Source organism: Mixophyes fleayi, chromosome 1 (genome assembly GCF_038048845.1).
Source record: "Mixophyes fleayi isolate aMixFle1 chromosome 1, aMixFle1.hap1, whole genome shotgun sequence".
Taxonomy (NCBI): domain Eukaryota; kingdom Metazoa; phylum Chordata; class Amphibia; order Anura; family Limnodynastidae; genus Mixophyes; species Mixophyes fleayi.
In genome coordinates this window covers 379,242,900-379,270,503 of record NC_134402.1, presented here as the reverse complement: position 1 = coordinate 379,270,503, position 27,604 = coordinate 379,242,900, and the positions used below count along the sequence as shown (strand labels likewise).

At 38.1% G+C, this 27,604-nt stretch overlaps 1 protein-coding gene across 4 annotated transcripts in view; it reads left to right on the top strand.

The window, feature by feature from the left end:
- The window catches only part of COMMD10 (COMM domain containing 10), a 262,491-nt gene that overhangs the window by 8,035 nt on the left and 226,852 nt on the right, over positions 1–27,604 (top strand). For all 4 annotated transcript variants that reach the window (XM_075179456.1, XM_075179448.1, XM_075179470.1 and 1 more), the window contains exons 3-5: positions 4,229–4,339; positions 8,871–9,026; positions 25,450–25,560. In XM_075179456.1, coding sequence (XP_075035557.1) covers positions 4,229–4,339; positions 8,871–9,026; positions 25,450–25,560 — 378 coding nt within the window. The remainder of the gene's footprint in view (positions 1–4,228; positions 4,340–8,870; positions 9,027–25,449; positions 25,561–27,604) is intronic.

Here is a 27,604-nt window from a genome sequence, read left to right as displayed (position 1 = left end):
TTTGATTTTGGCTGCAAGTGATAAGCAGTGCTTGGTTGGAGATGCTTCTCATATGTAGCTGTGTTTTGCCTTTGTGGATTCTATTGTACATTCCATTGTGGAACATAGTTTCCAACTGTGACATTGTGTTAGTAGGTGAACTTTTTTCACTGAGTACATATTGGTTACTGACGAATGAAGTTAGCATAATTGTTTTTTTATTTTTTTTGTTTAGCCATTGTAAGCCACGGCTAAAACAGCCCCTGCATATGAGTAGCATGTCCTGCAACCAAATACAGAAAGGGCAGTAAGGGTAATGTCACACGTGCAACAATCAACTCCAAAGCGCATTTACCATATTGTGATGTCATGCACCTATTTTGTGCAAATACACCTATTTTTATAGGTGTCTCATGAATTGGCACCTTAGTATGGCGATATCTGAGGGTGGTGGATCTTCTGATTGGAGGAGCTCGTTAGAAGTGATCCTAGGTGTATGGCAACTGGGCATATGAGTGTACCTCGACTTCTACTTGCAAAATGAAATTATGTTTTGTAGAATGTGATATTTAAATGAGATTCCATGGATAGAGGCGTTTGGGACAGGGAACATCAACATAAACAGCCATAGAGCCACTTTCTCCCCACCAAAGACTATTTTTACAGGTATTTATAAAAGTAATTAGAAGACCTTCTATACTTTTAATAGCTTTTAGCATTGAGCTGCATTTCATTTAGGACCAAAGTAAAAAAAAAAAGGTATAATTTGATATAGGGTGTGGTTCTAAAGTGATAGTAAGCTAGACTTTTTTTTTTTTTTTTTTACTACTTTCACTATCCGTATTTACACTTTCACCATCCGTATTTACAGTTGTACCCGCAGTCCTGCAACAGTAGGCTGAGACTGATTCTAGAACAGGATTGTGATCATACATCAGTACATGTACAGGATGGATCAATGGTTGCATTTGAGAAAATAGAAAGGTTTTAAAGGGTTGCGTTTTTGCAATTTAGTAAATTATCTTTAGTATGTTACTGGCAAATGTGATATGTCCATTTATCCCCAGAAGCCGAGATGTTCTTTTTAATTTAGGTGTCACCAAGGAGAGTATGGTCTAATTTAATACAGCACTGTGGCCGCAGTTATTAATTAACGTTTGCTGCTTGGGGCTACTTAAAAGCAGGTTCAATTCATCAACTAAATTAGTATCCGCTCTTTGGAACCTTAAATGTGTTATACTCTTTAAAATATGTATTTTTCAATTGTGTTCCCTTGAATAGTCCTTTGGTGTGAGTCTCTCCTTTAATGAGCAGCCCCCAGCTCAATACAATAAATAGTTCTGTCCTAAGGGAGGGGCCCCACCAAAGTACTATTAGAGGAAAGGGAGGTTCGCTTAAGGGATGTATTGTAAAGTGGACAGCCGCTTCAACAACCCTTGCAGGGGGGGTGTTGTATCTAATTTTGAGGCTTGGGTTTAAATACAGAATTCTGGAAATGGGTTTAGTCCTGCAGGCAAGTTGCTAATACCAATTTAGTCCATGGCTTGGGACTTCCTATTGTGAGTAGACTGAATATGCAGGTAATGTTTTATGAGTATCTCAGACACTTAACAGCCCTTGTTTCCAGGGTGCTTAAGCTAGTTTAGCTCATGGCTTTGGCCTTCTCAGCCTCTGGGTATTGTGTGTTGCTGCTGCAGCACCTCCTTGCTGATGACCTTGGCTGGTTCTTTGTAACTGCTTACACTGGATCAGGACTCTAGGGTAGGCACTGAGTTCAACAATCTGTTGGTGACAGCAAAACGTATGGCATAAAGAAACAATTCAGCATAAGGTATGACAGGGACAAACGAGGAAGAGAGTGAACAGATAGGAGACATAGGGTAGAAGATCCTGTCCCTGAGAGCTTAAATTCTAAAGGGAGTGGTAATGAGAGACAATAGGAAAGAATAGGATAATAGGCACAGTGGAGTCCACTATGTTGTTGAGGACTAGATAGCACACGCAGTGTTCTCCCCAGCACCTATTTCCTGGGTGCTCCACCTGGCTGCTTTTACTTGCCACCTCTTTGAGCCCAAAAGAGTCCTATTATAATAGAATAAACCATTGTTTATCCTATTAGAACAAGTACCATATGAGCACTACAGGAAGCGGTGTACTAGATCACTGACCACCAGTCTGACCAGTCCTGGCAGGTGTTCTGGAACAGAATGAATTTTATGGGATATAGATCACCAAATCTAGGTCCCTCCATATCACCAGCTAATAGAAGAAGGAAAAGAGATGCTAAAGATGAGATATATATATATAACATTAATCTTTTATAACATTTTTTTTTATAGACATCCTTTTTTTATACACCCCATAACTTTTGCATGCTCAAGGGAAGTCATGGCTGTTCTAGATCTTTGTGTGCAAAACATTGGCACTGGGCTACATCCACTAAGTATCATCGAGATCCGCTGTAGTAGAATGTGTAGTACAAAAACAAGTATATGCTAAATCATCTTCCTGGGGTGGTCACTTCTCTTTATTTCAGCCACAGAATTACAGTAGCCAGCTGTTCCAATACTATTTTAAATATACAGTACATGCACAGAATAGTATATAATAGTTTAAACACCTTTAAAGAACTGCTAGGAAATAACAAACCTCAACTGTCCACAAAGCAAAAATTGCCTTGGTCTATTGAAAACGGTCTAGTTTAGTTTTTAGGCTGTGTCCTCTAATTTGGAAGTTTTAAAAGTTTTGTTTTTTTATGTATGACATGTTTTAAAATGTACTGTTAAAAGGAATTTGAGTATACCCAATCATTATAACAATTTATGTCCGCATTGGTCTGCAGTTACATGCATTTTCTTTAGTTACGGCCTTGTCTCACTTTGTTAAAGGGGAAGTATCACTTATGAATAAGTGGACCTTTAGTCACAGACTGCAATTGGCTTTAGAGATACTTTAGTAGAACCAGGTCAGATTAAAAGATTTTTCCAGTTTTGGAGAAACACCTTCAGTTTTAAATCTGTATTAATAACACCCCCATGCATATCTCCATTGATACTAAGTCACCAGCTCACCCCAGACTAGTTTGCAATCACTGTTTCCAGGAGGAGAAGAAAGGTACTCTCTTAGCAGCCAAGTATCTGCAGGCAAATCAAATCTGACCAGGACAAAATGTGTAATGTGACACCCGAATAACCTACAGCAAAATACATTTCCACCTTTGTTATATACCCACTGTCCAAAGTACAGGATACTTTGCATGGCCTTAATGCTCCAGCATTAGAAGCACCAGAGCTCCTCATCTGGTGACTGCAGTGGAACACTTTCTGAAGCATTAATGGGGACAGGGGAGTGGGACAAGAGGTAAAGGAATTGTCCACTAAAGAGTTTAACACAGTGATGGCTAACCTGTGACATTCCAGGTGTTGTGAAACTACAAGCCCCAGCAAGCTTTGCCAGCTATCAGCTAGTTATCTACTGGCAAAGCTTGCTGGGGCTTGTAGTTTCACAACACCTGGAGTGTCACAGGTTAGCCATCACTGTTTTAACAGATACAGTTTAGAGATGAGAAGGAACAATGGCAGTATGAAAGACACATTCAAATATATAAAAGCTGGAAGGACATGCCGCCCTGACCCACCACTTTCTTATAAACATTGAGTCACGTTACTTTTGGAATAATGAGGGAAAAACTTTAATAAAAGTTCTGTTTCTCATGTTCGCCTCCAAAAAGAGACCATCGGCTCCATTTAGTTCATCTCTCTGCTGGTTTACACGACTTCACATCCTTAGTTGATGAATTTGCAGCCAACTCAGTCTATCAGTGCAAAGAACAAGATAAGATCCTCACTGGCAATACTAGATTGATGAATGCAGCACAGTCAGAGTCTCAATTATCCCTCCGTGACCATTTATTTTGCAGATTTGTTATGCGATCTCAGGTTTGGGATTATCACAAGAGGATTTTCTTGACTAGTCTAAAAGATACAAATAACTGACATTAGGTTTGAATGGTTTTGGAAATTGCACAGTCTTTATCATTTCACATTTTTATCTGCAAAAAGTACATAAATGCAGATTACATCCATGCGAGGCTGGCACGATTTGTGAAGCACATCTCCATTTTCTGTACTGAATACTTTACTCCAGATTTGCCAGAAGATAATGCAGACATGACTTAAAAGCTATTATGCCATATGTGTTTTGTGTTTTTTAACACTTCACTGAAAACTGCTTTTTATTTTGCTTACAGGCAGAACAGAGTTTTAACGAGGATGAAGAGGAAAAACTCCAAGCTGCTTTTTCATTGGATAAGCAAAATCTAAAATTAGTGTTGGAGACCATCTCATTCATTTTGGAACAGGTACTATAAGTCTGACTTATTGAAAGTGATGTTGGAGCAGTATGGGATGTGTACCAGTAAAGACCCATAGGAATACCCCTAGTGTAGTGGGAAACAGTTACCGTCTGCAGACTGAATATTTTAAATGTCCATCAAATATTAATTACATGCTAGTTGTAATCTCAAAACAGTTGGATGCATTATTCATGCCTGTAAATAAGTCATAGGCTAATTTTTCTGTCTGCACTCGTATAGGGTGGAAAGTGTGTGAGACGTGTAAAAACATGTTATGACCAACCACCCCCTGTCCATACAATCACTATTCTTTCACCCAACGCAAGTATGTGGGACTTTGTTATATCTATAACTGTACAAAGGTATCATATACACATGGGGCCTGATTCATTAAGGAAAGTGAAGCAAGAAAACGAGTAACTTTCCACCTTAGCAAAACCATGCTGCATTGGGAGGGAAGTAAATTTAAAATGTGGGCACAGATTTATAGTTGGGGTAAGGCATGTCCTAGATCAACTTTGAATTTCAGTGAAAAAAATAAAGCTATGAAGTAGTTGTGTGCTACATGTAAAAACTGCCAGTATTTAACTTATTATTTAATAAAATTAATTTGCACCCCTTGCATGGTTTGTCCAGGAGAAAATGTAATCCTTCGGGTACAATTTACATTTTTTTTCACAACCTGTAGAGAAATATAGTTTTTAAGCGATATAGTTTTAGGTATTTAGAGTAAAAGGTCTGATATGTGCCATTTTATTGTTCAAGCTGTTACTACTCCTTTAAAGTGGACACACATGTGACGATTGGGCGCCATCGACCTCCTACCAGATCTGATATGGTCCTGGATAAAAATACATTTGCCAGGCATTGCTCTGTATGTATGTATGTATGTATGTATGTATGTATGTAGTCGTTGCTTTACGCCCACGGGATCCGGCCATTCGGGCTGACTGCAGAGGTGCCTGATTCTTCTCATTTGATTGAAGTCTCAATGGGTTGTCGCTTATTTCTATATAGCAGACAATGGGTGTGCTTATCATTATCACGTTTTGTGCATGTATAGAAAAATAAAATATTTTAACTGGCCAAGCAGTGAACCTACGGTTGGTTAGCCACAACTTACCATATTCTGTTTAATGAGTGTTGTCATAAGTGCACTAAGTGGAAACAAAGAATATCAAACCTCACTCTTTCTGCAATCTCCCATATAACGTCTCAGCCCTGATTATATATCTTTTCACAGGGATATGTGTCAGACATGAGTCTTCTAGAAGAAACTACTCAATAAATTATTTGGAATCTGTGTACATGTTACTTTAATCCAATTAACTCCTTCGGCACTGTACAGATCAATTAGCCCATGCTCATGGCTAAGGATATATTCTATTGTGAGACCTGTAAGCTGTGCAAGTAGCACACCACACAGTGTTTCCAAATCAGTTAACTATTAACATTACATTTTATATTTGAAATATTAAAAACAGAACTGTGCCCTATATATAAAAGAGTAAAACATGAAACCGTATTACACAGAACAGTGTTAGTATTCCATTATTATAAACAAGTTCTATCCAACTAATAGGTAAAAGTTTCTTGTGGCTAACGGAATGCTTAAAAACCTGCATGGACCATATTGTATTTTATTATTGGTTTATGAGCATATGATGTGTTTATAAAATAAAAGTGTCCATCCGATAAACAGGCATAATTATAGTGTTTTCTTTAATTTGCATCAAAACAATATTTAAAAAGAGAATGTATGCATATCCTTACATAGGTTTAGGTTGAAAAAAGACATGCACATCGAGTTCAACAGTTCATTCTCAAAAAGCCCATTTATTTATTTATTACTGTTTATTTATATAAATCATATTAGGCAGTTCTGAACTGAGAACATTAATCATTCACATCAGTCCCTGCCCCATTGGAGCTTACAGTTTAAATTCCCTAACACACAAACACACACGGGTCCATTTTAGTCAGCAGCCAATTAACCTGTCAGTATGTATTTGGACTACAGGAGGAAACTTAATCAAACATGAGGTTAATACAGTACAACAATTTAAACATACTTGTGATAGACATAAGGATATCCTGCAAATAACTAAGGATAAATTAGGGTTGGAGGTTACAATAGGTTAAAAAATGGGCAGACTAGATGGACCAAGTGGTTCTTTTCTGCTGTCAAATTCTATGTAACGTGAGAACATACAAACTCCACACAGATAGGGCCCTGGTCGGAATCGAGCTCATGACATTCTCGGTTGTCCTCCTACCTGTGTCATTGTTCATTTAAATTTTCTGCTTCGAACTCCCTATTCTAATCTATTAGTTTATCTGTAGCTGTTCCTCAAATATCTGTCTTTTCTCCCATGCTCTTCTCTATCCACAAGCTGCAGTTTCCAATATCAACTATATACAGATGATAAAAAGTTCTGGCTGTCCATCGTGGCCTGTCTCTTTCGTTAAAGATGCTAATATCACCTTGACTCTCAGCCATTTCATAGATGGCAACATTTATATGCAGAACTAAACTGCTCATCTTTTCTCCATATCAATTGACTTTCTAATCACAGTCAATAATGCAGTCATTTATGCTCTTCTTCATTCTTTGTATCTAGGAGCTATAATAGATTCCTCTCATTTTCCCAACACATTTAATCAACAACATACTGCGGTTTGTTCCTCCTTGACATTGCTAAAATATGACCAGACTTATCTCCACTGCCAAAATGGTCATTAAGACTCTTGTACTTTCCCTTCTTGATTGTTGTAATCTCTTTCTTGCTGGCTTTCTCACATTTTGTCTCTCCCCACTTCAATCCATTGTAAGTGTAGATGCTAGAATATCACACACGTCCACTTACTCCGTATACATCACCCCTTTTTCCAATCTCTTAGCTGGTAATATTTTAAATATCGTAGTCAATATCTTATTCCTATAGTTCAAGGCTCTTCAAAGTCTTCCAATCTCTTCATCAATTGAAATCTCTGGCGTAATCTCCCTTTACACCCCAGCATGCTACCTATGCCGTTCAGTGGGTCGCTTACTTTTTCACTCTTCTTCTTTCTTAAACCCTTTGCTGCGTCATATGTCTTACATCCCTTACCTTCAGCTATCCAGCTATTATACTCTCTACACACTTTCAAAACCCCTGGCGAGCATCATATGCTGAGTGAAGCAAATAATCCCATTGATGCTATACACTGTGGTCCTTATTAGTTTAATCCCTAAATGATCACCTAGTGTTTCCTACCTAATTAGACCATTAACTTCTTGGGGGTGGGGGTACATTTTGTTATGTTTCTCCTAGTATTGAGCTTGTATCTGTAAATTTTGTAAAGCATTGCATGCTAAGTGGCGCTATGTAAACAATCTTGTATCTACTTGCATACATAAATTATTCACTCCATATTTAAGTTCTCCTTTATCCAATGCTATTTAGAGGTTCCCACTGGTAAACCAATCCAAAACGTATATAGAACCCAACAAATTAGTTTAAATGTGACATTCTTTTTTTATTGTATATAAACAGATAAAAACACAAAACAAATGGTATTGTTTCATAATGAACAAAAATAGCCACCCTTCATCTTGGAAATCAGTCTAATTTTTTACTTGTAGATCGGTAAATACAAATTATAATACTATTAATTACATCCTACTTTTTTGTTTTACACCTATGGAAAATAAACTTTGTACTGTTTTTGTTTCTCATTGTAACGAGTATGTTTACGGTATATAACATCAGTACACTTCCTTAGCTGATTGTCTCTACACTGCAGCATTCTTAGAAATGGTAGATAATGTTCAGTTTGCAATGAGGTTCTGGTTATCTAGAAATCTACTGTATGTTGTCTATTGATGTCACTTTGGACAAAGCTTGTCAATTTTAGGTTATCAAAAGATCTACTGAGCAAGTGAAAATACCCACAGGGTGATCGCTGTAAGCTGATCACATATGTTTAGATCCAGTGTAACGGCCTGCTTGCTGAACAAATATTTGCCAAATTTGGCCACAGATGTGGTTAGCTAAAATGGACATATATAGTTGTATAGGATCACATGGGATCCTCCAAGCTTGACCAAGCAAGGAATTCATACACAAACATATTTGGTCATTGCAGTTATTGCTTGATTTATTTTTTCCATTTACTACAAAATGCTCTTATCTTTGATCACTGATGGAAACATGTTCCACATGTGCCATGTAGCAGTTTTAGGTCCATTTGGTCTAAATCATCCAAATTGGTTGAGTGGCTAGTTTAAATTATGGAAAATCTCATTATTCAATAGTCAATTTGATCAAACTCAAGTACTCCTCAGAGAACAATTAATTTATTACATTACATACATTGAAACATAGACTTTTTTGATTTTAGAGATACTCACAAATGCACAGTGGTCCTTGTATGTAATAATATTGTGCCTTTACCTCACTAATTTGTGCCAGTTCACTGTTTACTTGTGTGGGTAATATAAGGCAGAATTGTCATCCACAGTCATTTTACATTTGTTATTTGTATTATTTTTCAGGCTGTGTATCATAATTTAAAAACGGTGGTCTTACACCAGCAGTTGGAGAACATCCATCTGGAGCAGGGTAAAATTGAGGCTTTTGCTAGTGCCTGGGATAATGCAGGGCAGGAGACCGTGGAGAAGTTTAGACAACGGATTTTGACTCCAAAAAAGGTAATTATGCCAGTTAATATAAACAAGCAGTTTTAATACTATTTTATGTAGAATGAAAGGGTTTCTTATTTCTAATATTAATAAAATTGCATGCTTAGGGCAGTGTTTTCTCTTGGCTTAAGACCTCATCAAGTTACCTTTTTATTTAAATAATGTATTGGTGAACAAGTATATGGATATTCCAATAATGTGAGTGATTATATAGGAATATACTGTAGCTGATTTAGATGGCTTTGTTTTCCCATTGTTCCTTCTGCTAGGCTGAACTCCCTTCCAAAGATAGAAGTATGGGGAAACGGAAAGCTTCCAGTGTTTAGGCAGCCTTAAAGGGGAACTGATGTCTCTCCTTGGTGCAATACTAATACAATAAAATGCTATTATCTGTCCCCATATTTTAGAGATTCTCAATATTTCCCTCCTCAGTGTGTAGCTTTTGGACTGTGGAGGGGATTGTTATTTGCCATTTCTTCATATACACTTGTGTGTGTGTGTGTGTGTGTGTGTGTGTGTATATATATATATATATATATATATATATATATATATATATTATTATATTATATATTTATTTATTTATTAGTGTTTGGGCATTGGAACCACTCCCATTGCTAACTGACAGGTGCATAAAAAGCAATCTCCTAAAAACATTAGCAGTAGAATGGGCTGTATGGAAGAGCCCTGTAACTTTCAACATGGCACTGTCATATGATGCTACCCTTCCAACAAGTTGGTTTGTTATATTTCTGCCCTGCTAGAGCCGCTGCGGTCAACTGTAAGTGCTGTTATTGTGAAGTGAAAATGTCTAGGAGCAATATATATATACGTGTGTGTATCAAAATGTATCTTTCCTACATTTAATTTCCTCTTCTCCTTGATAACCTATTGTCTTTGAAAACAAGAAAGATTTTCTTTTTTCTCCGGTTGGCAGATTTCATCTAGGATCTCTCAGTAGTGACACAGAAGATTTGTGTGCATTCATTTACAGACACATCCAATGTAGACTGTCTGCTTGCACTTGAAGATGTAATCTCCATTACCTCAGCTGTTAAGGATCAAGCTCCTGTTAAGCAGCCGATTCATAAATCAAAATTAGCAGTGTATAGAACGAGTCTCTGTAATTGCCACATTAAACGGACAAACCAGCGACCATCTACAGCAGTAAATATCTATACAGCACCTTCCTGTTTGGCTATAAACTTATAGGACCAAAATCATTAACTTTTGTGGATCGTGTCAAAGAAAAGCATAGTCTGATTTGAGTTATGACTTTGCAGGAAATTGCTTTGTGTACATTTTTATAAGGCGACATAGCCGTTCCTGTCACAGTTTATGTGGTTGTGATAAAAGATGTTCTCTACCCTTTAGTAGACCTACAGGGCAACAAGCATCAATACATTGCAGATTTGACTTTGTCATTATATAGTAGTGATTATTGTTTTGTATTGTTTTATATTTAAATCAGCATTTTCTTTTAAATGTTACATGTCCCGTGTTTCACCTGTATTCCCCTTCATAAATGCACGCAAGTTTCTTTGAAACGTTAAGTACATATTAATGTACTTTAGACTAGATGGACATGTAGGTTAATTTTTTATGTCAAATTCTAGGATTTTATTAATGAATTTCCACTGCTGGTTTAGCGGAGTTCACCACACAAGTTAATATAACGAATACAGGATGTACTACAAGTAAATGAAAAGCACCCACGTGTATGAGCGAAAGGGGCATTTTCTTCTCACAGATATTATGGACGTGCAACTTGTTTAGTTTTGCGCATATGCACATAACTGAGCTCATGATAAGGTGCATGCCCTCGTCTCACTATGGGAAGTGCTCACATCCAAATGATCTGTGTGACCATATAGGTTAATGCTCGACTCCGCCACTTTCTTTAACATGGGTCTTCCCTCACCAACAACTCCACCTACTGAATCTAATTTTTGTATGTGAGCACAATGACAGTGCTTAGCCTGCACTCATCAAAAATGCCCTTATCCTATCAGACTAACAGTAGTTAGAGGGGGGTTGATGCCCCTACCCTTCCTCATGCCGTCTCTCCATGTCCATGCCAGAATCTGCATAGGTGCATATATGTGATGCCACTTTTCTCAGCATGCGCAGAGCGGTTTCAGGCAAGATTATGCTATGCAAACTGGTGTAGTACGCCAGTGTGAGAGACTGCTAATGGGTTAAGTTGACTATACTTTGCTCTTTCACAGCACTTTGCTATTGGGAACAAACACAGTATTAAAACAACACTGTCTGTAGGAAAATAGAAGTTTGAAACATGAGGTTAAATGCCACAGATTGCATATTGGTTCAGCCAGTTTGCAATGGTAATTGGTGTTTATTGTGGCTATATGATCCAGTCACATACCAGTGGTTGTTTGAACTGTTTAAAGGAAAGATGATTCGGTAGAATAGCCTAGAAAGGTAAAGAAGGTGATTCAGGAATTTTGATAATCTTCCCTAAACAGGTGAGTTTTCAGGGATGGTTTGGAGAAAATTCCAGAGAGTGGGCGCAGACCAAAACATGGAAATGGGAGCAAGTGAAGAGTGTGGATGAGTCACAAATCTTGGGCTGAGCAGAGAGCGTTAAGAGATTTTGAGACAAAGGAAGAGATGTATGTTAGTGTATTTTAATTAATGGCTTTGTATGCCAGTAGAAGTAATTTACATTGGATTTGGTAAAGTACAGGCAACAAATGTTGGCACTGACAGAGTAGAGCAGCAGTAGAGGAATGTTTTTCAAGGAAAATTAATCTAGTCCAGTGTTGGGCAATCTGATATACTTCAAGGGCCCTCCAACCTTCAAAAAGGGCGCACATTGCACTTAATTTCAAGAATGAATAAACAGCCTTAAAATGATCTCGATATGCCCACATCACTCATCCCAAAATGCCCCATACTTGCTCCAAAATTCCACAAAAGACCTCCACATGCACTCAGACCGCCACAAGCCATTAGATTCCACATGTACTTCAAAATCCCCCCACATGCTACTTCGAACTGCTTACATTGTCCCACATGCCTCTGTCCACATGTCTCTCAGACCTCCTTACATGCCCCATACATGCGCATCAGACCTCCTCACATGCCCCTTACATGTCCATCAGGCATCCCCCACATGCCCCTTACTACCTGTTCACTAGACCTGTCTCAGATCACCCCCACATACAACTACATGCCCATGAGGCATCCTTTATTTGCCCAACCAAAAATAAATTAGATCAGGAACTACCGGGTGGGGACTGGAGGTCAAATGCATGGTGGACCACTTATTTACCACCACTGGTCTAGTCATTGCAAATAAACATAGATTTATAGGGTCTTTAGTTAAGATATCTGCATATTTTCTTAAATGTATGTAACAGGATTTCAATCAAGGATGATACCTAGCCAATAAAGCTTGAGGGTTATGATTTATTGTTGTGTTGTCAACAGAAAATAGAGATGACAGGCAGCTTCTGATAGTGGAAAAAGTATTAGCTCAGTTTTTGAAAAATGGAGTTTTAGGTGGAGAGAGAGAACATCCAAGATGAAAGTTAGACATACCCTCAGTAACTAGAACCAACACAGATGGTGAAAGAGAGGAATACATACATTTGCGTATCATCTGATTAGAGCTGATACTGAAATGCAAAAGAGCTTATTCATTTTCCAAGAGATGTGTTATAGATAGAATAGAGCACATGGCATGTGACTGAGCCTTCTGGAATTCCAACTGAATAAAGAAGTAAAGAGTAGGTGAACCCAACAAAATGAACTCTAAAGAAAGAGGAAAATCAGGGTAGGGCAGTGTCCTGTAGATTTAGGGAATGTAGCATTGGTATGAGTAGTGAGCAGAGAGGTTCAGGAAAGTTGGAAGAGTGTAGAGTCCTTCATATTAGTGATCAAATGATTGACCACTTTAGTTTTTGCAGGCTCTGTTGAGTGCTGGTAACGAAAGCCTGACTGAAGAGGGTTTAATTGGTTGTGAGAGGACAGAAAGCATGTGAGGCGAGTGTAGGCAAGTCTTTTAAGAAGATTGGACAGGCATGGGATTTGGTTTAATAATCTGAGAGAGAGATTGGGTCTTCAAATGCTTGAATAATGGTGGTAAGATACACATGGAAAGATTACATATATTCGTTCTAGTTGGATGAGCACAGGAGACTGCACAATTGACTATCCCCTCCGGATAAAGGCGAGCAGACAGTAGTAGGTGGAAAATAGGAGACTACATACGTCATCTTCATTTGTGTCAAACAAAGTGAAAGTGCCAGAGGATGCAGGAAAGCAATTGAGCAAGTTGTTGCTTGGAGGATATCATTTAATATTAAATTGATTTTAAGGGTTGGTGTGGGAGGGTTAAGAAGAGATTTAAATGTTTTAAAGAGGCATTTGGAGTTAGAAGCCTGAGCAGAGATGAGAGATTATAAATATATTTATTTGGTAGTGTTAAAAGTATTTCGGTAGGAGTGGTGGTACATTTGAGGAAGTCATGAGAGGTACATGACGTTTGCCAGTGCTGTTCTATTTTGTAGGAGAGTTTTTGAAGGCACCATGTTTCTTTAGTGTGCAATGGCATGTTCCAATTTAACCGATTTATTATTCCTTGTGGTGCTCTGTACTAGCTTATAAATTGTGTATATAGCTGTGGCAAGAATATTGTTTGCCCCTTACAATTCTCTTACAGATACAGTCCTTTATAAAATGCAAATCCCAGTGTTATCAGTTTATTAATATTATATGCTGAGACATTTCAGTGGACTGGATGTTAGTTGTGACTCATATGTTGTGGAACGTGTATTATTTTCAGTCTAGCAGAGTGCATTTCTTAAGATATTGCTTTACATTATCATTTGTATCTGCTGTGTCTTTTGATGTATCTCTTGTATTAACTTGGAGCATGGCGTCAGTGCCAATTCTCCTTCACCTGACATTTCCAGCAAATCACTTAGCCTTAAGCTGGTGATAGAAACTTAGTGATACATCCAGCATTGTCAGCTATCTCATATTTATAGGTTTGTAGTAAATCTCAAGTACATAAGGCAGTTAAAGAAGAATCTGCAAAGTATCTGAGGGGGTGAGTATATCCTGCAGTTCTACTAGTTGGCAGGGGGTAAATTCTTTGCCAAAATGAAAAAAAAAAGAAGTCTTACTGCTTTCCTGGAGTTTCCCTTTTAAAGGAACGTGAATACATTACCTTCTTGTGCGTGAATGTTTTATAGGATTTGAAATATAGGGTAACGTCCAGTAATCATTATTACAAAATGTGACATTAGGCGTTGACTTTGGACAACCTGTTTTTGATCAGATATAACCTTCACGTATAGCGGTTACCTGAATGCTGGAAGACTCAGTTCGTCTATGACTCTGCAGCAAGTTTTCCATAGTGCTCTATTGAAGAGATGTGGATGGAATGTAATACACTCTTTTTGAGTGTGATAACCCCATTGGAACATCCACAATATGCATGTTAACTTAAGGAGGAGTTTTACTTGAAGGTTTTTCTGTTTTATTGATTTGAAGTTGTTGTTGGGTCACTACAAGAGTGTGGCTCTTTACTTGGTGATATATCTTGCATGTGTTTCTCACCTGGTGTGCAGTAAAACTGACCTTAACAGACAACTCTACCTCTTAGTTGACCTGTTGCTTATTAAACATGTCATCCATGTACACTAAATAGGTAGGGGGGGGGGGGGGTCAGTATCTTTCCATAACCTAAAGCCAGGAGATGCTCACTTCTCTGCTTTCTGCACTGGAGGATTAGAGTTCATCCATAACTCTACAATAGAGCTCTGTGGAATCATCATCATCATTTATATAGCGCCACTAATTCCGCAGCGCTGTACAGAGAACTCATTCACATCAGTCCCTGCCCCAATTGGAGCTTACAGTCTAAATTCCCTAATATAGACCCACACTCAGACACAGACAGGGAGAGACAAGGGTCAATTTTGATAGCAGCCAATTAAACTACAAGTATGTTTTTTGGGGTGTGGGAGGAAACCGGAGCACCCGGAGGAAACTCACGCAAACACAGGGAGAACATAGCACCCCATTGACTGTTATTAACAACGTCCCCACTAAAGGTAATACTTTTAGTGTCTTGCAAAATTATCAGTCTCCCATAATCAAAAAATACAGTATTCTGCCAAATACTGATGTTTGATTTAGTTGAATTAATTGGTTATGTGGTTCTCAGATTACACTTCAATAAATATTGAATACAGATTGACTATGGGGACCGAAGAACAGTTTGGAGTCAAGGATGACACTTAGGCAATCAAACTTGAGGTCTATGTACCTTGTGGTACTCCAACTGATCGAGGGAGTAAAGAAGAGTTGGATCCAGCAAAATGAGCACTGAAAGAAGTGGTTTGATAAGTTGGATGAAAATCAGGATAGGACAGTGTCCTGAAGACCTAGAGATTGCAGCATTGGCATGAGATGTGAGTAGTCGATAGTGTCAAATGGAGCAGAGAGGTCCAAGAATATTACAGCGTAGATATGTTATCTTCATTTGTATCAAGTAAAGAGAAAATGTCAAAGGATGCAAGATGTCAATTGAGCAAGTTGTTGCTCAGAGGAGAGGATATCATTTCATATAAAATTTTTGATTGTAGGAATTGGTGTGGGAGGGCTGAGAAGAGATTTAATTTTTTTAAAGAAGTGTTTGGAGTTAGAAGCCTGAGTGGAAATAAAAATTATAAATATATTTATTTGTTAGTGTCCTATACATTTCGGTTTAAGTGGTACATTTGAGGAAGAGACAGTGCTGTTTTCAGAATATCCGCTTAAGGCTCTTACCCAAAATATTATTGTAAGAAGATGGTGTAATGCACACACTCTTGAAATTAGTTTACATATTATAAACAAATTTATTATAAATAAAATACCACAATATAATAATATACTTAAGTGTGTGTCTAAATTATTTTGAAAACATTTATCCTTCAATTCCAGCAGGACAAAACAATATTTGATATGGTGATCCGCTGCTTTATTAAAATCACATAACCACAACAACATTAGATCTTTCTAAAATGTCACACACTCTGAAAATGGGACTAATATCGCTCATAAACAAAGGTATGACTCTTGTGTGGGTTGGTTCTTATTGAAGACAAATTCTCCATAGCATACAGCACACAGCCTGCATAACAATGGAAGTATCTCTTGTCTTCTGTATTATTATTTGTCAGGGTTATTCAGCCGCATAGATGGATAATAGGTTAGGTTGTGAAGTGTTGTGTTTGTCCAAGGGTAGAGTTAGTATCAGTGGTCTGTATGTGCAGAGTACCTTCTTATCACAGATTTAGTATTAGGCTGGGTACACGCTATACAAAATTTGTCCGCATGCGATATCCTTAACGATTATACTAACGATTAAAAACAAAAAGTCCCGATCAGCATGTCGATTGATGTGTACACACTAAACACATTTTACACAATTAACTTTCAGGTCTGTGCTCTTCATCTGTCATAATTATCGACTGAAAAGATGATGACTCTGCACACTCCATAGAGATCTATGGACACTGCCGGTCGTGAGAACATACACACTGCAGAATTGGAACAACATTGTTCCATCGGTGAACAAGATTTTTAATCTGGTTTTAAAATCAAACGAAATGATACGGTGTGCTTTGGAAGAATAATTGTCCATCGTTGCAGCGTACACACTAATGCGATATTGGGCTGAACGGTCGTTTATCGTTTAAGTGGCCCGATAGTTGGCTGAAAACACTGTAGTGTGTACCCAGCCCTAGTATGTGGCCATTTATCATCTGTCTTTGTACTGATGCTGATGGTATCTGCTATGAGTGCACTGATGGTCAGCTATATCATCTCAGTGCAAACAATGAGCTGACTAGTCTCGTACTGGAACTCCCTTTCTCCGCTAGTATAATACCTATTTCTGACGAGTTTTATCCTCTAAAATAGGACTTATTCAAGTATAACCTCAATATGGCCTGAAATGCTCATAAATAGCCTCAGTGTCATCATGTAACCTGATAATGCCACCATCTAGCCCCTTAATATAACCACAACTCCACAATGCTGCCCCTGTTGTTATTGGTTGATGACAATGCACTTTTGAGTTACCTCCATCTATTTGCAGTTTATTAGAGGTTAAGTTGTAACGAAAGACAACTATGCTCTGTAGCAGTGGCATTAGTCACTGTGTGAATTTTTCCCATTGAAGGAGCTGGCAGTAATTCCTCCCTGGTGACCAGGAAACCTGGTTCCACAACCTGTCACATTATGAGCAAAGTGGATTTAGTAGTCATATTTTTGGCTGAGCCAATATTCAGCCTATCAATTCACTGGGAACTAGTGCCATCATTGAATGATGGATTTCCATGAACATTGGTCCATTTGACAAAATGGCAGCTTGCCCCATGTGTATATGACAGTTACACTGGTTTAAAATACCATGCTCTTATTAACCCTACAGATTTAATTATCATATGCGCTGCACTATAACTGTACTATCACCCTTTTAAATATAGTCTTATCCTTCATCCACTAGCCCCAAACTAGTCATGAAGCAGTAACTTAATTATCCTATTTGCGTGTGTAGGGAACTAAAGTACCTCATTTATCAAAGTCAGACACTATTGAGGATAATTATGTTATTGTTCCACAACAACTAATCTTTTGCAGGTCACTAAATGGCTGTGACATGTTTATAGAATTTGAATGGGGGACATTTTTTCTCAAAGAGGTCAGAGGAAGCAGGGCTTAATACGTTTTGAATGAAATGGAACAGCAGTAATAGTGACTGGTAGCCGACAGTACATAATAAAATCCTTGTGCTAGCATTACAAAATGTTTTTCACACGGCACCAATATGAATATTTATAAAGCTGTTCTATGTTATATTGCATTGTGATTTAGTAAGGTGCATTGTGGGTTCATATTTTGATTTTGTATTCTACTTACATAGATTATTATGTTTAGTGAGTTTGCTCCCGGTCATTGGTAATCCGTAAAGCTAATATGCTTTATCGTTTCATTTAAAAATTGTAGTATTTAGTATTTTAGTTTTTATTTTCTAAAGTGCAGTGTTTTATAGCTATGTTGTGTGTTAAATGGTTTATTATTTACTTTGACTGAAATTATTAAAGCTATAAAAATATAATGAATTGAAATGTCCAGTTTTGTATGTTGCTTTTTTGTTTGTTTTTTAACTTCTGTGAAAGTGAAATGTATACCTTCTACATCAAAAGTGTTTCTATGATGATGTGGGTTTGTAAGTAAACATATTTAGTGTATTTTTAGAGTTGTACGGTTTCCAAAAACATACTGGTAGCTTAATTGGCTGCTAACAAAATTGACCCTAGCCTGTCTGTGTCTGTGTGTATGTTAGGGAATTTAGACTGTAAGCTCCAATAGGGCAGGGACTGATGTGAGTGAGTTCTCTGTACAGCGCTGCGGAATTAGTGGCGCTATATAAATAAATGGTAATAATAATAATAATGGTGCTTCAATAACAATGATTAGGCGAGTAGATGAAATGGAAGGTTGAGATAACCATGAGAGGCCAGAGAACATAACTTGATTTAAAGCTGCACCTGGGATAAATGAGCGCCCTGTTTTCTTGTATAATTTTTATTCTGATGAATATTGTGTACAATTCCTATCTTATTAATAATAGATTTGTATTCTGCTAGATAATTAGCAATTTAGCTAGTAAATATTTTTCTTCATGAAAAATATTCCTGGTGATAGGAGCTTCATTTGCTGCTGTTTATAGTGAAACTGCCATACCTATATCTGCAATATCCTATAGTGAGACTGCAAATATGTGGAGTTAGTAAAATTATTCTGTGTATGGGATGACAGGACCATGAAATGAGCTGTGTTGTACATTGCCTGGATTGTGATTTATGTATGTATTTTGTGTCCATTGTACACATGTTGCACACTCTGCTACTATTATATAAACATGTATTTTGTTTGTGTACTGTTATTTGTGTAATATGCCTCCTGGCTGTATGTATATACGCTGGCAGCAGGAGTCTCATCCTGCTTTAGCAGATATGTTGGAGCCACATACTGCATGGCGCCTACAAGTGAACTGAGGACTGGGGGAGGCCCACAAGCAGACCCTGGTATATGTAAACAGAACCAAGGTGGGGGTGAGGGCTAAGGGAATGCCCTTGTGAACACACACCACTGTGGGAAAGAGGGAGGTTTTAAAAGATGCAGGGAGTTGAGGGGAACCTGTATTCAGGACAGTGCTGACTAGGAGTCACTACTGCTGTCAATATTGGTCCAGGATTGTGTCTGTGTGGACACAGAAGCCTCCCAGACTGTGCTTTCTTTGTGGTCTTGTGAAAAGCAGGTGGAAATTGAGCTCAATTCCTACCATGTGGGTGGTGGAGTGAAGAGCCTGGTTCTCGGACCTGCATCTGTTGTCATAATTGTCTCTCCTACTCGCTTATCCTCAAGCACCTTGACTTCAGCCTGTACCATGAGAATACGTCCAGATTAAAAACTTACTACATTTTATTTTCATGTTTTCTTTTCACTTTGGAGAACAGCTGTTCTTATATTTTCAGCTTAAACCGCTTCCTGTCACAACTTTGTGCCCCTTTAAATCTTGCATCCCCAAAAGCCTTACTTCAGCCTAATTAGCCTATTGGGTAATCAGGTCCTGGGCAGACCAGTAGGCTGGCAGGGCTAACGGACCTAAACATTGCCCCTCACAGAGCCCAACAGCTGTATCTGTATCAACTTAAGATGTTTTGCATACAATTGCAGGTGTAAGTTTTCTTTCCACAAAAAGAAAGATCCCAGATGCTTTTCAGAAAATGGCACACCTAATACAATAGGTTGTCTTCTCTTGGCAGGCTTAAGGCCCTTTGCACAAGATGGCAGGTCTTAACCCTTTGCACAAGATGGCAGGTCTTAACCCTTTGCACAAGATGGCAGGTCTTAACCCTTTGCACAAGATGGCAGGTCTTAACCCTTTGCACAAGATGACATGTCTTAACCCTATGCACAAGGTGGCAAACCTTATCCCTTTGCATAAAATGTCAGACCTAATGCCCTTTGTACAAAATAACTACTTGAAAAACCTATAAAGCTTTGTGGCAAATTGGTTTGAAGCCTTACTTGCACACTGTTCCAAACACAGCAGTAATTAGGTGTGGTCTTTGACCGTAAGATCTGAAGAGATAATAACTTGTACATGTTTACAAGAAAGCAGCACCTGTTGTTTAAAAGAAAAAAAAAAAGTAAGAAACATCTAGGAGCCAATGGATTCACAATAGACTCTTTGTAGATAGGTCATTATTGAACACAGTGTAGAATTGTATAGGATAATTACATTGACATTGTTCTTTGTTGAAGACATAATTACAGAAACTGGAGGCATATCACATATAACGTCAATGCCGCCTGCAGTCAGTTACTGAAGTGTTGCTACTGGATGCTATTCCAAGTGGTTTGTCATTAAGTCCACCAGATAAGCAATTAAAAAAGTTTCAATAAGAGGAATCATAATATCATATATCAAAGGCTAAACAAACTCAATGAGCTTTTCAAACTATTCTGTTGAAGAAGCATGTTGAGGCTGTAATCTATATTAAATCATTATTGCTTAAACCTGGAAAAACACCAGCTTTTAACTAGCTCAGTGCCAGTCCCCAATGACATACTTGCTCTCCTGGCAGGTCACATTTCCTAACAAACCTGACTGAACAGCATCTAATGCTAGTAAAATATATTACAGCACAGACTTGAAGTATATTTCTAGATGTGTTCATCTGAGGCATACAGCCGTTTGCATGTACTAAAAATCATTGCAACACTGAGATTGTAGTGACTGTATTGTGGGTAACTACCTAACCCTAACCTACTGACTCCTCCACACCCTAACCTTGCTTACAGTGTAATCCAAACGTCCTGCAGCCTAAACCCTTACAGTTACTGCTTAATGCAGTTAATGCTGCCGGGAGTGTAGAGGCTGGAAAGTAGCACAGGCAGAGTGCGAGTGGGTGCTGAGGCTGCCAAGCTATCCAGTCTGCATGCACATCTGAACAATTCTGCTAGTTCCCTGCGAGGAGCTGTCCACCTGCTCTGTGAGTGCTGTTTTACTTGTATTTGTTCCAGGGGAGAAATTCTCTCATGAAAAATTGTCCAAATACACGTCCCTGGAAAATCTTATATCTATAGATGATCGACAGATTACACAGGGTATCATGTAATACAGTTTAAAGGAGTGACCTAGTGTAAATTTACTCAGACTATGAAAGTGCTCTGAATAAATATTCACATATTAAGGGTACTTGCTATAAATGAACACACTTAAGGGGTACTTTGGAAGCATTTTCCATCACATGCTTAAAAAAAGGTTTAGAAACACTACCCTGAAAATCACAATATATTTCACCAACTTTCAGGAACCCCCCCCCAAGCTTTCAGTGTAACTACAGTCAGGAGACTTCACAACTTGCACATCAAAACCCTTAAGGGATTGATACTTTATAAAAATGGTTACTTGATAATATTGGCTGTGTAGGTCCATGTGAGTACTACAGGTTGTTAGACAGCATGCATGATTATAGCATATATCTCTCATACATCATACCTCCCTACTGACACGACTTTGGCAGGACATACTGATTGGCGGACTGCAATGGGGATGGGGCTTAACCCAAAAGTGGATGGAGTGTACATTTATGGGTTGAGTTTGGGTGGAACTGGGATCTGTGCTTATTGTGTCCCAAGTTTGTGATTCTAAATGTTTGGCGGTATACATACATCACATATTTAAATGTTATGCCAATATTATTTTCATACCACCCATTAGGAATACTTGGGCTGGGTGGAGCGTGTGGATTATTTATGTACCCGTTAAGTTTTTAATCAAGGTGTACAAATAACTGACTATTTTGTTATCATTAAAACATAAAAGCACACTACAGAGACACACATGCGCACGAGGAGAGACACGTTCATGATTTGTCATAGCTCACAAGAAGGGGCTATCATCTTTATGTTATTTCTGTAAAATAAAAGTCCCTGCAATTGCTTAACACTGTTTATGTAATAAAGCTATAAAAGGAAAGCGTGCTGATCGCGATCAGTGGAACTTCACCAAAGCTGGTGTAAGTGTCCTTTAAGCCCTTTTCTGCCCTGTAAATTGCTGTGGAACTGAACAGGGATCTTGTACAGCAGAGCTTACTGCTACTATCATTACACTTTCGAAATACTAACTTAATGCCCAGATGCAAAATTCAGCAATCTACGTTCACTACTTGGCCTGCTTGTCTTGCTGCATGATTTAGTATACACTGTTATTTACATTTAGACATTAAATCCATCCTGAAATGGGGCCTTTCTCTTTTCTGCATAATAATGTAATTTACACCCTAGGGAAACCCATACATCCGCTAGACATGACACACAAGGAGCTTCTCTCCTGGCAACAATGTTTTGTAGACCAGACTGGTTGTGAACTCGCATACAGCCTTTTAGTCAATGGAAGGATATATAAAAGAATGTGTCTTTCACTGTTGCTTTAATACATCAAGACCTGATATCCATTTCTTGCCTTTAGTCGACTAGTGGAAGTTGAAGTAGAGCATGAACTGATGAATTGCCTGTGTGATAAAAAGTCTGGTTTTATATTGTTGCAATGTATTCAAGCAAACCAGAAATATGATAAATCATTAAAGGTGGTATAAAGGTTTACTAGTACAGAAGGAGAATAAAAACAACAACTTGCAGTACTTTTCTTGACTGCATTATTTAGTCTATAAGTTTTATACATGTCTGCATGATGGAGCAGCGACGTAGTGGTTATTATAATCCTAATGGTGCCAATGGCTGCCTGGGCTTGATGAGACTTTAACATTTGTTCTAAGCTTTTTTTGTCAGTAAAATACAGGACTGCTATAGACAGTTTATCAAATAGATAACTAGGGCAATGACTGCTCTCACTGTTCGCTGAAGTGAAATTCATAAATTAGACCACTTTTTATCACCCTCCTAAATAATACATATCAATACCCATCCAGAGTTGTAAAGCAAAGCCTTCCGTCTCTGGGAGTAAAACCTATATTACCACTAGCCAAGCCTTTAGCTGCACAGATGTACTGCACTCACTGATGCCGATTGTAATTATATTCAAAGTTGTCCAATATCTTTCATGGAGCTTGTATTCACCAAGGCACGGCACATCAGAATCTAACAGGCACTTCTGCATCAAGTTATCATACAATTTGGTTGCTGGAATAAACTCTCTATAGTACATACCTATTAACACCATATAAGTGAAAATATGTGTCTATATTTGCAAATCTACAAGTTGGGGTGTGATATGATTGGCTTATCGATTATCTCTAAAAGTTACATTTTACAAGCCTTTAGCAATTAACTGGGAGTTACTTGTATGTTTGTTAATTTTGGAAGTTTTTATGGTATTTTAGCACTGTTTATCCTTTAATTCAATAGAGTATTTATTCCATTTATTTAACTATTGCTAACAACACTGGTGCATCCTTCTTGAAATCTCTTACAAAATACATAGACCTATGACCCTGTTGACTTCATCAAAAGTAGAATTAATATAAAAATGGTACATCTATAACACCAACCGCAGCACAATCATTCTGCCCACTGCCACTAGGGAGAGCAGCTTCTCTCATTGCAGCTGACATGGAAAGGCCCCAGACACTTTCTATATGCTAATACAACCCACAAACCTGCTGAGTCAGGTTCAGCTAAGCTTGTCATGTATGCTGGTGTATATGTAAGTTTGGCACAAGTAGTGAATTGCTATATCTGTGGTTGCTTTGGTTCAATAGATAAAAACCAAGTTGCTGCAGATCAGGCTGTCCGGACCATTCATCAAATGCAAGGTGCACACTGCTGGTAACAGCACACAAAATCCACTGTGGTCATCAGAATCAGGAGTTTTCTTTTTTGCCCAGTTGAAATTCATTCACATCCACTTGGATTGTGTGATAGTTTTGGGCTCAGTTATGCAGATAATGTAGACCAACGTAGTATAAAACAATGATTTTTTTAACTGATAAAGTTATTGTTTTTACTTTAGAACAAATCAGTTTTATGATTACCTATGTATCCGATTATAAGACGCAATGACTTGCACGCTACTTCCACCAAGGTCATATATATATATATATATATATATATATATATATATATATATATATATATATATATATATATATGGGATATCCTTCCTCTTCCTGCCCATTCACATGCCCTCCTCTTTGGTACCACACTCCCTATGTGCCTATTCAGTGAACATCACCAATAAGGGTGGCACAGATCCATCCACTGATTGTCATATACAGAATAGGAGATGCCACTTGCTGTGAAGACACCACATTCAAACGGGTTTAGCATAAAATACAACCTATTTACATATCTGAGTAGGTCTAGTTAACATTTGTGTTTTGCACATGATAGATGTGCTTTTAAACGCTTCACATCTCAACATGTGTTGCAGAAATTGATATTTACAATGGACAATGTTCTATTTCCCACCTCCTAAAGCAGGAAAAAATAACAGATTACCTAGAACAAAATAACTTTAATGTTTGCCGAAGCCCTAATTTATTTGAAAATATTCTTTCTGTTTAAATTAGATTTCATACAAAATTTTGTTTTGCCTGTCATTTTGTATTTTGTGCATGAAGATACAGATGCATAATCTTGTGACTTCAGGCTCTAAAAATATCCTATTGTAAAGGATTCCATCATTTCCTTACAGTTCTTAATGAATGAAAATGAGGGCTCATTCTGTCACCCTTTCTGTCTACTTGTCAATCAGTGGCGTCCTCGTATGTCACTTTTTTATACCTCAATGTCTATCTTCTTACCTCCCACACTCCTAGGACTAGAATCAAATTGTGTGTTGCTCAGTGCAAACTAAACAAGTACATTTGTGGATGTAACACTGGTTTTGATTAATAAGTAGACACCATAAATCCATTTATAAATAGCAATGTACTGTTTAAAGAAGGTTAAACAAGTATTATTTCACAACATGGAATGGCTTTACACAACCTGATATGTTTAGCACATTAGTGACTGTACAGTTAATGATCTATTTGCTCCTACTTAGAAAAATGGCCCCCATACACAGGGAATATTCATACAGACATTAGAAGTAATATCTGTATCCAACTATTCCATCCATCCATCCAATTTATTACATTTGTTATGCATTTTGTTTCTGTGCCATTTTCATATCCCCAGAATGCCCACCTAATACATTTTAGGTAATATGTTGAAACGGATTGCCAAGAACACTGACACAGATGGCACAAGGAACAAGATGCTTTATAATTATTTCCCCAGTTTGCCAAAACTGCTGTTCGACTTTGTCTATGTGAACTCAGAAGCACATAGAATAAAAAACTATTGCTTTTTGTTTTTTGTTGTCTAGCTGGAGACAACTGCTTGGCAGCTCAACCTCCAGATGGCTCAATCCACCCAAGCAAAAATGAAATCTCCCCAGGCTGTGCTAGAACTTGGAGTTAGCACCGAAGACACAAAGGTAGGAAGGCACATCTGCTGCTGAGCACTTCCGTCTCTCCTCGGGGCAACTTGTGAAATTAGGTCTTTTTGCTAACAGTGTAATTTAACCCCTATGGTTCCTTCTTCACACAGGGGGTTAAGTAAAGGACACATCATTTGCTCTTTGTGTATTGTATCTGTTGCTAACCATGTCGGTATTACATTTTAAGGAGCAATTAAAATGCTAAATACCAATTTGTGTTATTTTCTGTCCAAAGTTTGCAGTCAAGTAATTTGGTGATTTTGCCTGTAAACTTCCAATATCACTGTTTGAGGAGGTTAATAAAATACCCCTCAGGTCTTACCGTTACCCCATATGTAGCAAGGGAGTTGGATTGCCTTTGCACTAGTAGTGACACTTGTCATTTAATTGTTTTCATTTAATGCTTATGAGCAGTTTAAGTTGGATCATCAGATAAATGTGATAAACACTGTATAATATGGTGAATTTTAACAAATGGTCACATTATATTTTTCTCTTTTTATGATGGTAATTTGCCTAAAATGTTAAGTAACCTGGAGTACCTATAACATGTACACCTATATGAGCTCTTAGAAACCAGAGTCAGATTGTTGCACTGCACACACATTGGGTTAAATACAAACCATAAAATCTGCAGACCCATGACTTTTAGACTTTAGGACGGCCCCTTATATTAAGTTTCTGGGGCATATTAAATAAGCCTTGATGTTCCTGCGAACATCCCGACTGCGCATGTTTTCCAGTGTTACGGTACCTCGACATTTCTCCTCGCTCCCCTGTGGGGGGTGGAAATAAATCTGCGATGTTACATCGCTACAGTGTGTCTTTGCGACTGTTCCGGAGGCAGTCTGCGGCTAATTGAATATGCCCCTAAATGTTTCCATTTTTACTCCTTAGATTTATGTCTGTAATGAGAATGAGGCGATATTGGGACTGTATTACATCAGTTCAAGTATGCCTAGATATTGTTTTCTCGCAGAAAGGCAAATGGAAAGTGCAACCTAATTATCATTGTAAGTGTAGGGACGAGACCCGATTACCAGGACATTATAGTAAAGTCTTTTACAGGGAGCAGTAGGCTGTGTGGTCTCCTGCAAATCAGTAAACATCCCGATAAATTCTCCCTTTCCTTCCTTTTATCTCATTTAAGTAATTTTGTCCTGTATAATGAAATCTCATTTCTGCAGTTCAGGGCTAGTCCACACCTAACAAATAATACCCTTGGTCTGACTGCGCTCCCCTTTGGATGGTATAATCCTTTGCACCCGTTGTAAGCAGCCACCCTGGGCTGCACACCGGTCACATCACAGTAGAGCATTTACACTGCAATTTTGCACTTTTGTGATTTGTAAATAACCCTTAATATCTCCAAGAAGCATTTATAGTGGCTAAACCCTTGAAATAATAATAACATGTAATGGAGGCTGCATTTTTTCAGCTGATTCAGTATTTATGAGAAACGTTCAGTGATTTCACTATTCCTAGTGAACGGATTGTTGGGGCTTTTTACTGTGCGATGTCACTTCCAATACATTTCTAAGGTATTGACAGGCTGCATTCTCTTGAATATTGTTTCAGACCACAAAATAGAATTGACCACTCACTGTGTGTAGGAGTGTACTTTTACTAAAATGTAGTTTTCATAATCTTGGTATGTTTTCCTGTTTTTCGTAATGTTTATGTCCTGCGGTTAGCATCAGTACTGAACATGTGAGAATTTCTACCAGTGACTTTGGCACCGCTAGAATGGAGGTCAATAACAGCTGTGGTTATATTACATCTCTGCCAGCTGCTGCCAATTGTAGTTAAACAGCTGGAGAGCAGTGGGTTGCCTCGCCTTTCTATAGGGCCTGAAATCATCCATACAGTGGCCTTCTGTGCTTACTCCCTTTGCTGTCAGCAGGCTTTTGCAGAAATGCTCCAGAGTTTAAAAAAACATGCAGCAAATACAAAATGCGGATTATGTTCTCCAGATTCCTTAAGTACCCTCATTGCAAGCATTGACTCAACTCTCAAGCGTTCAGTCCCAATGCTATCAACA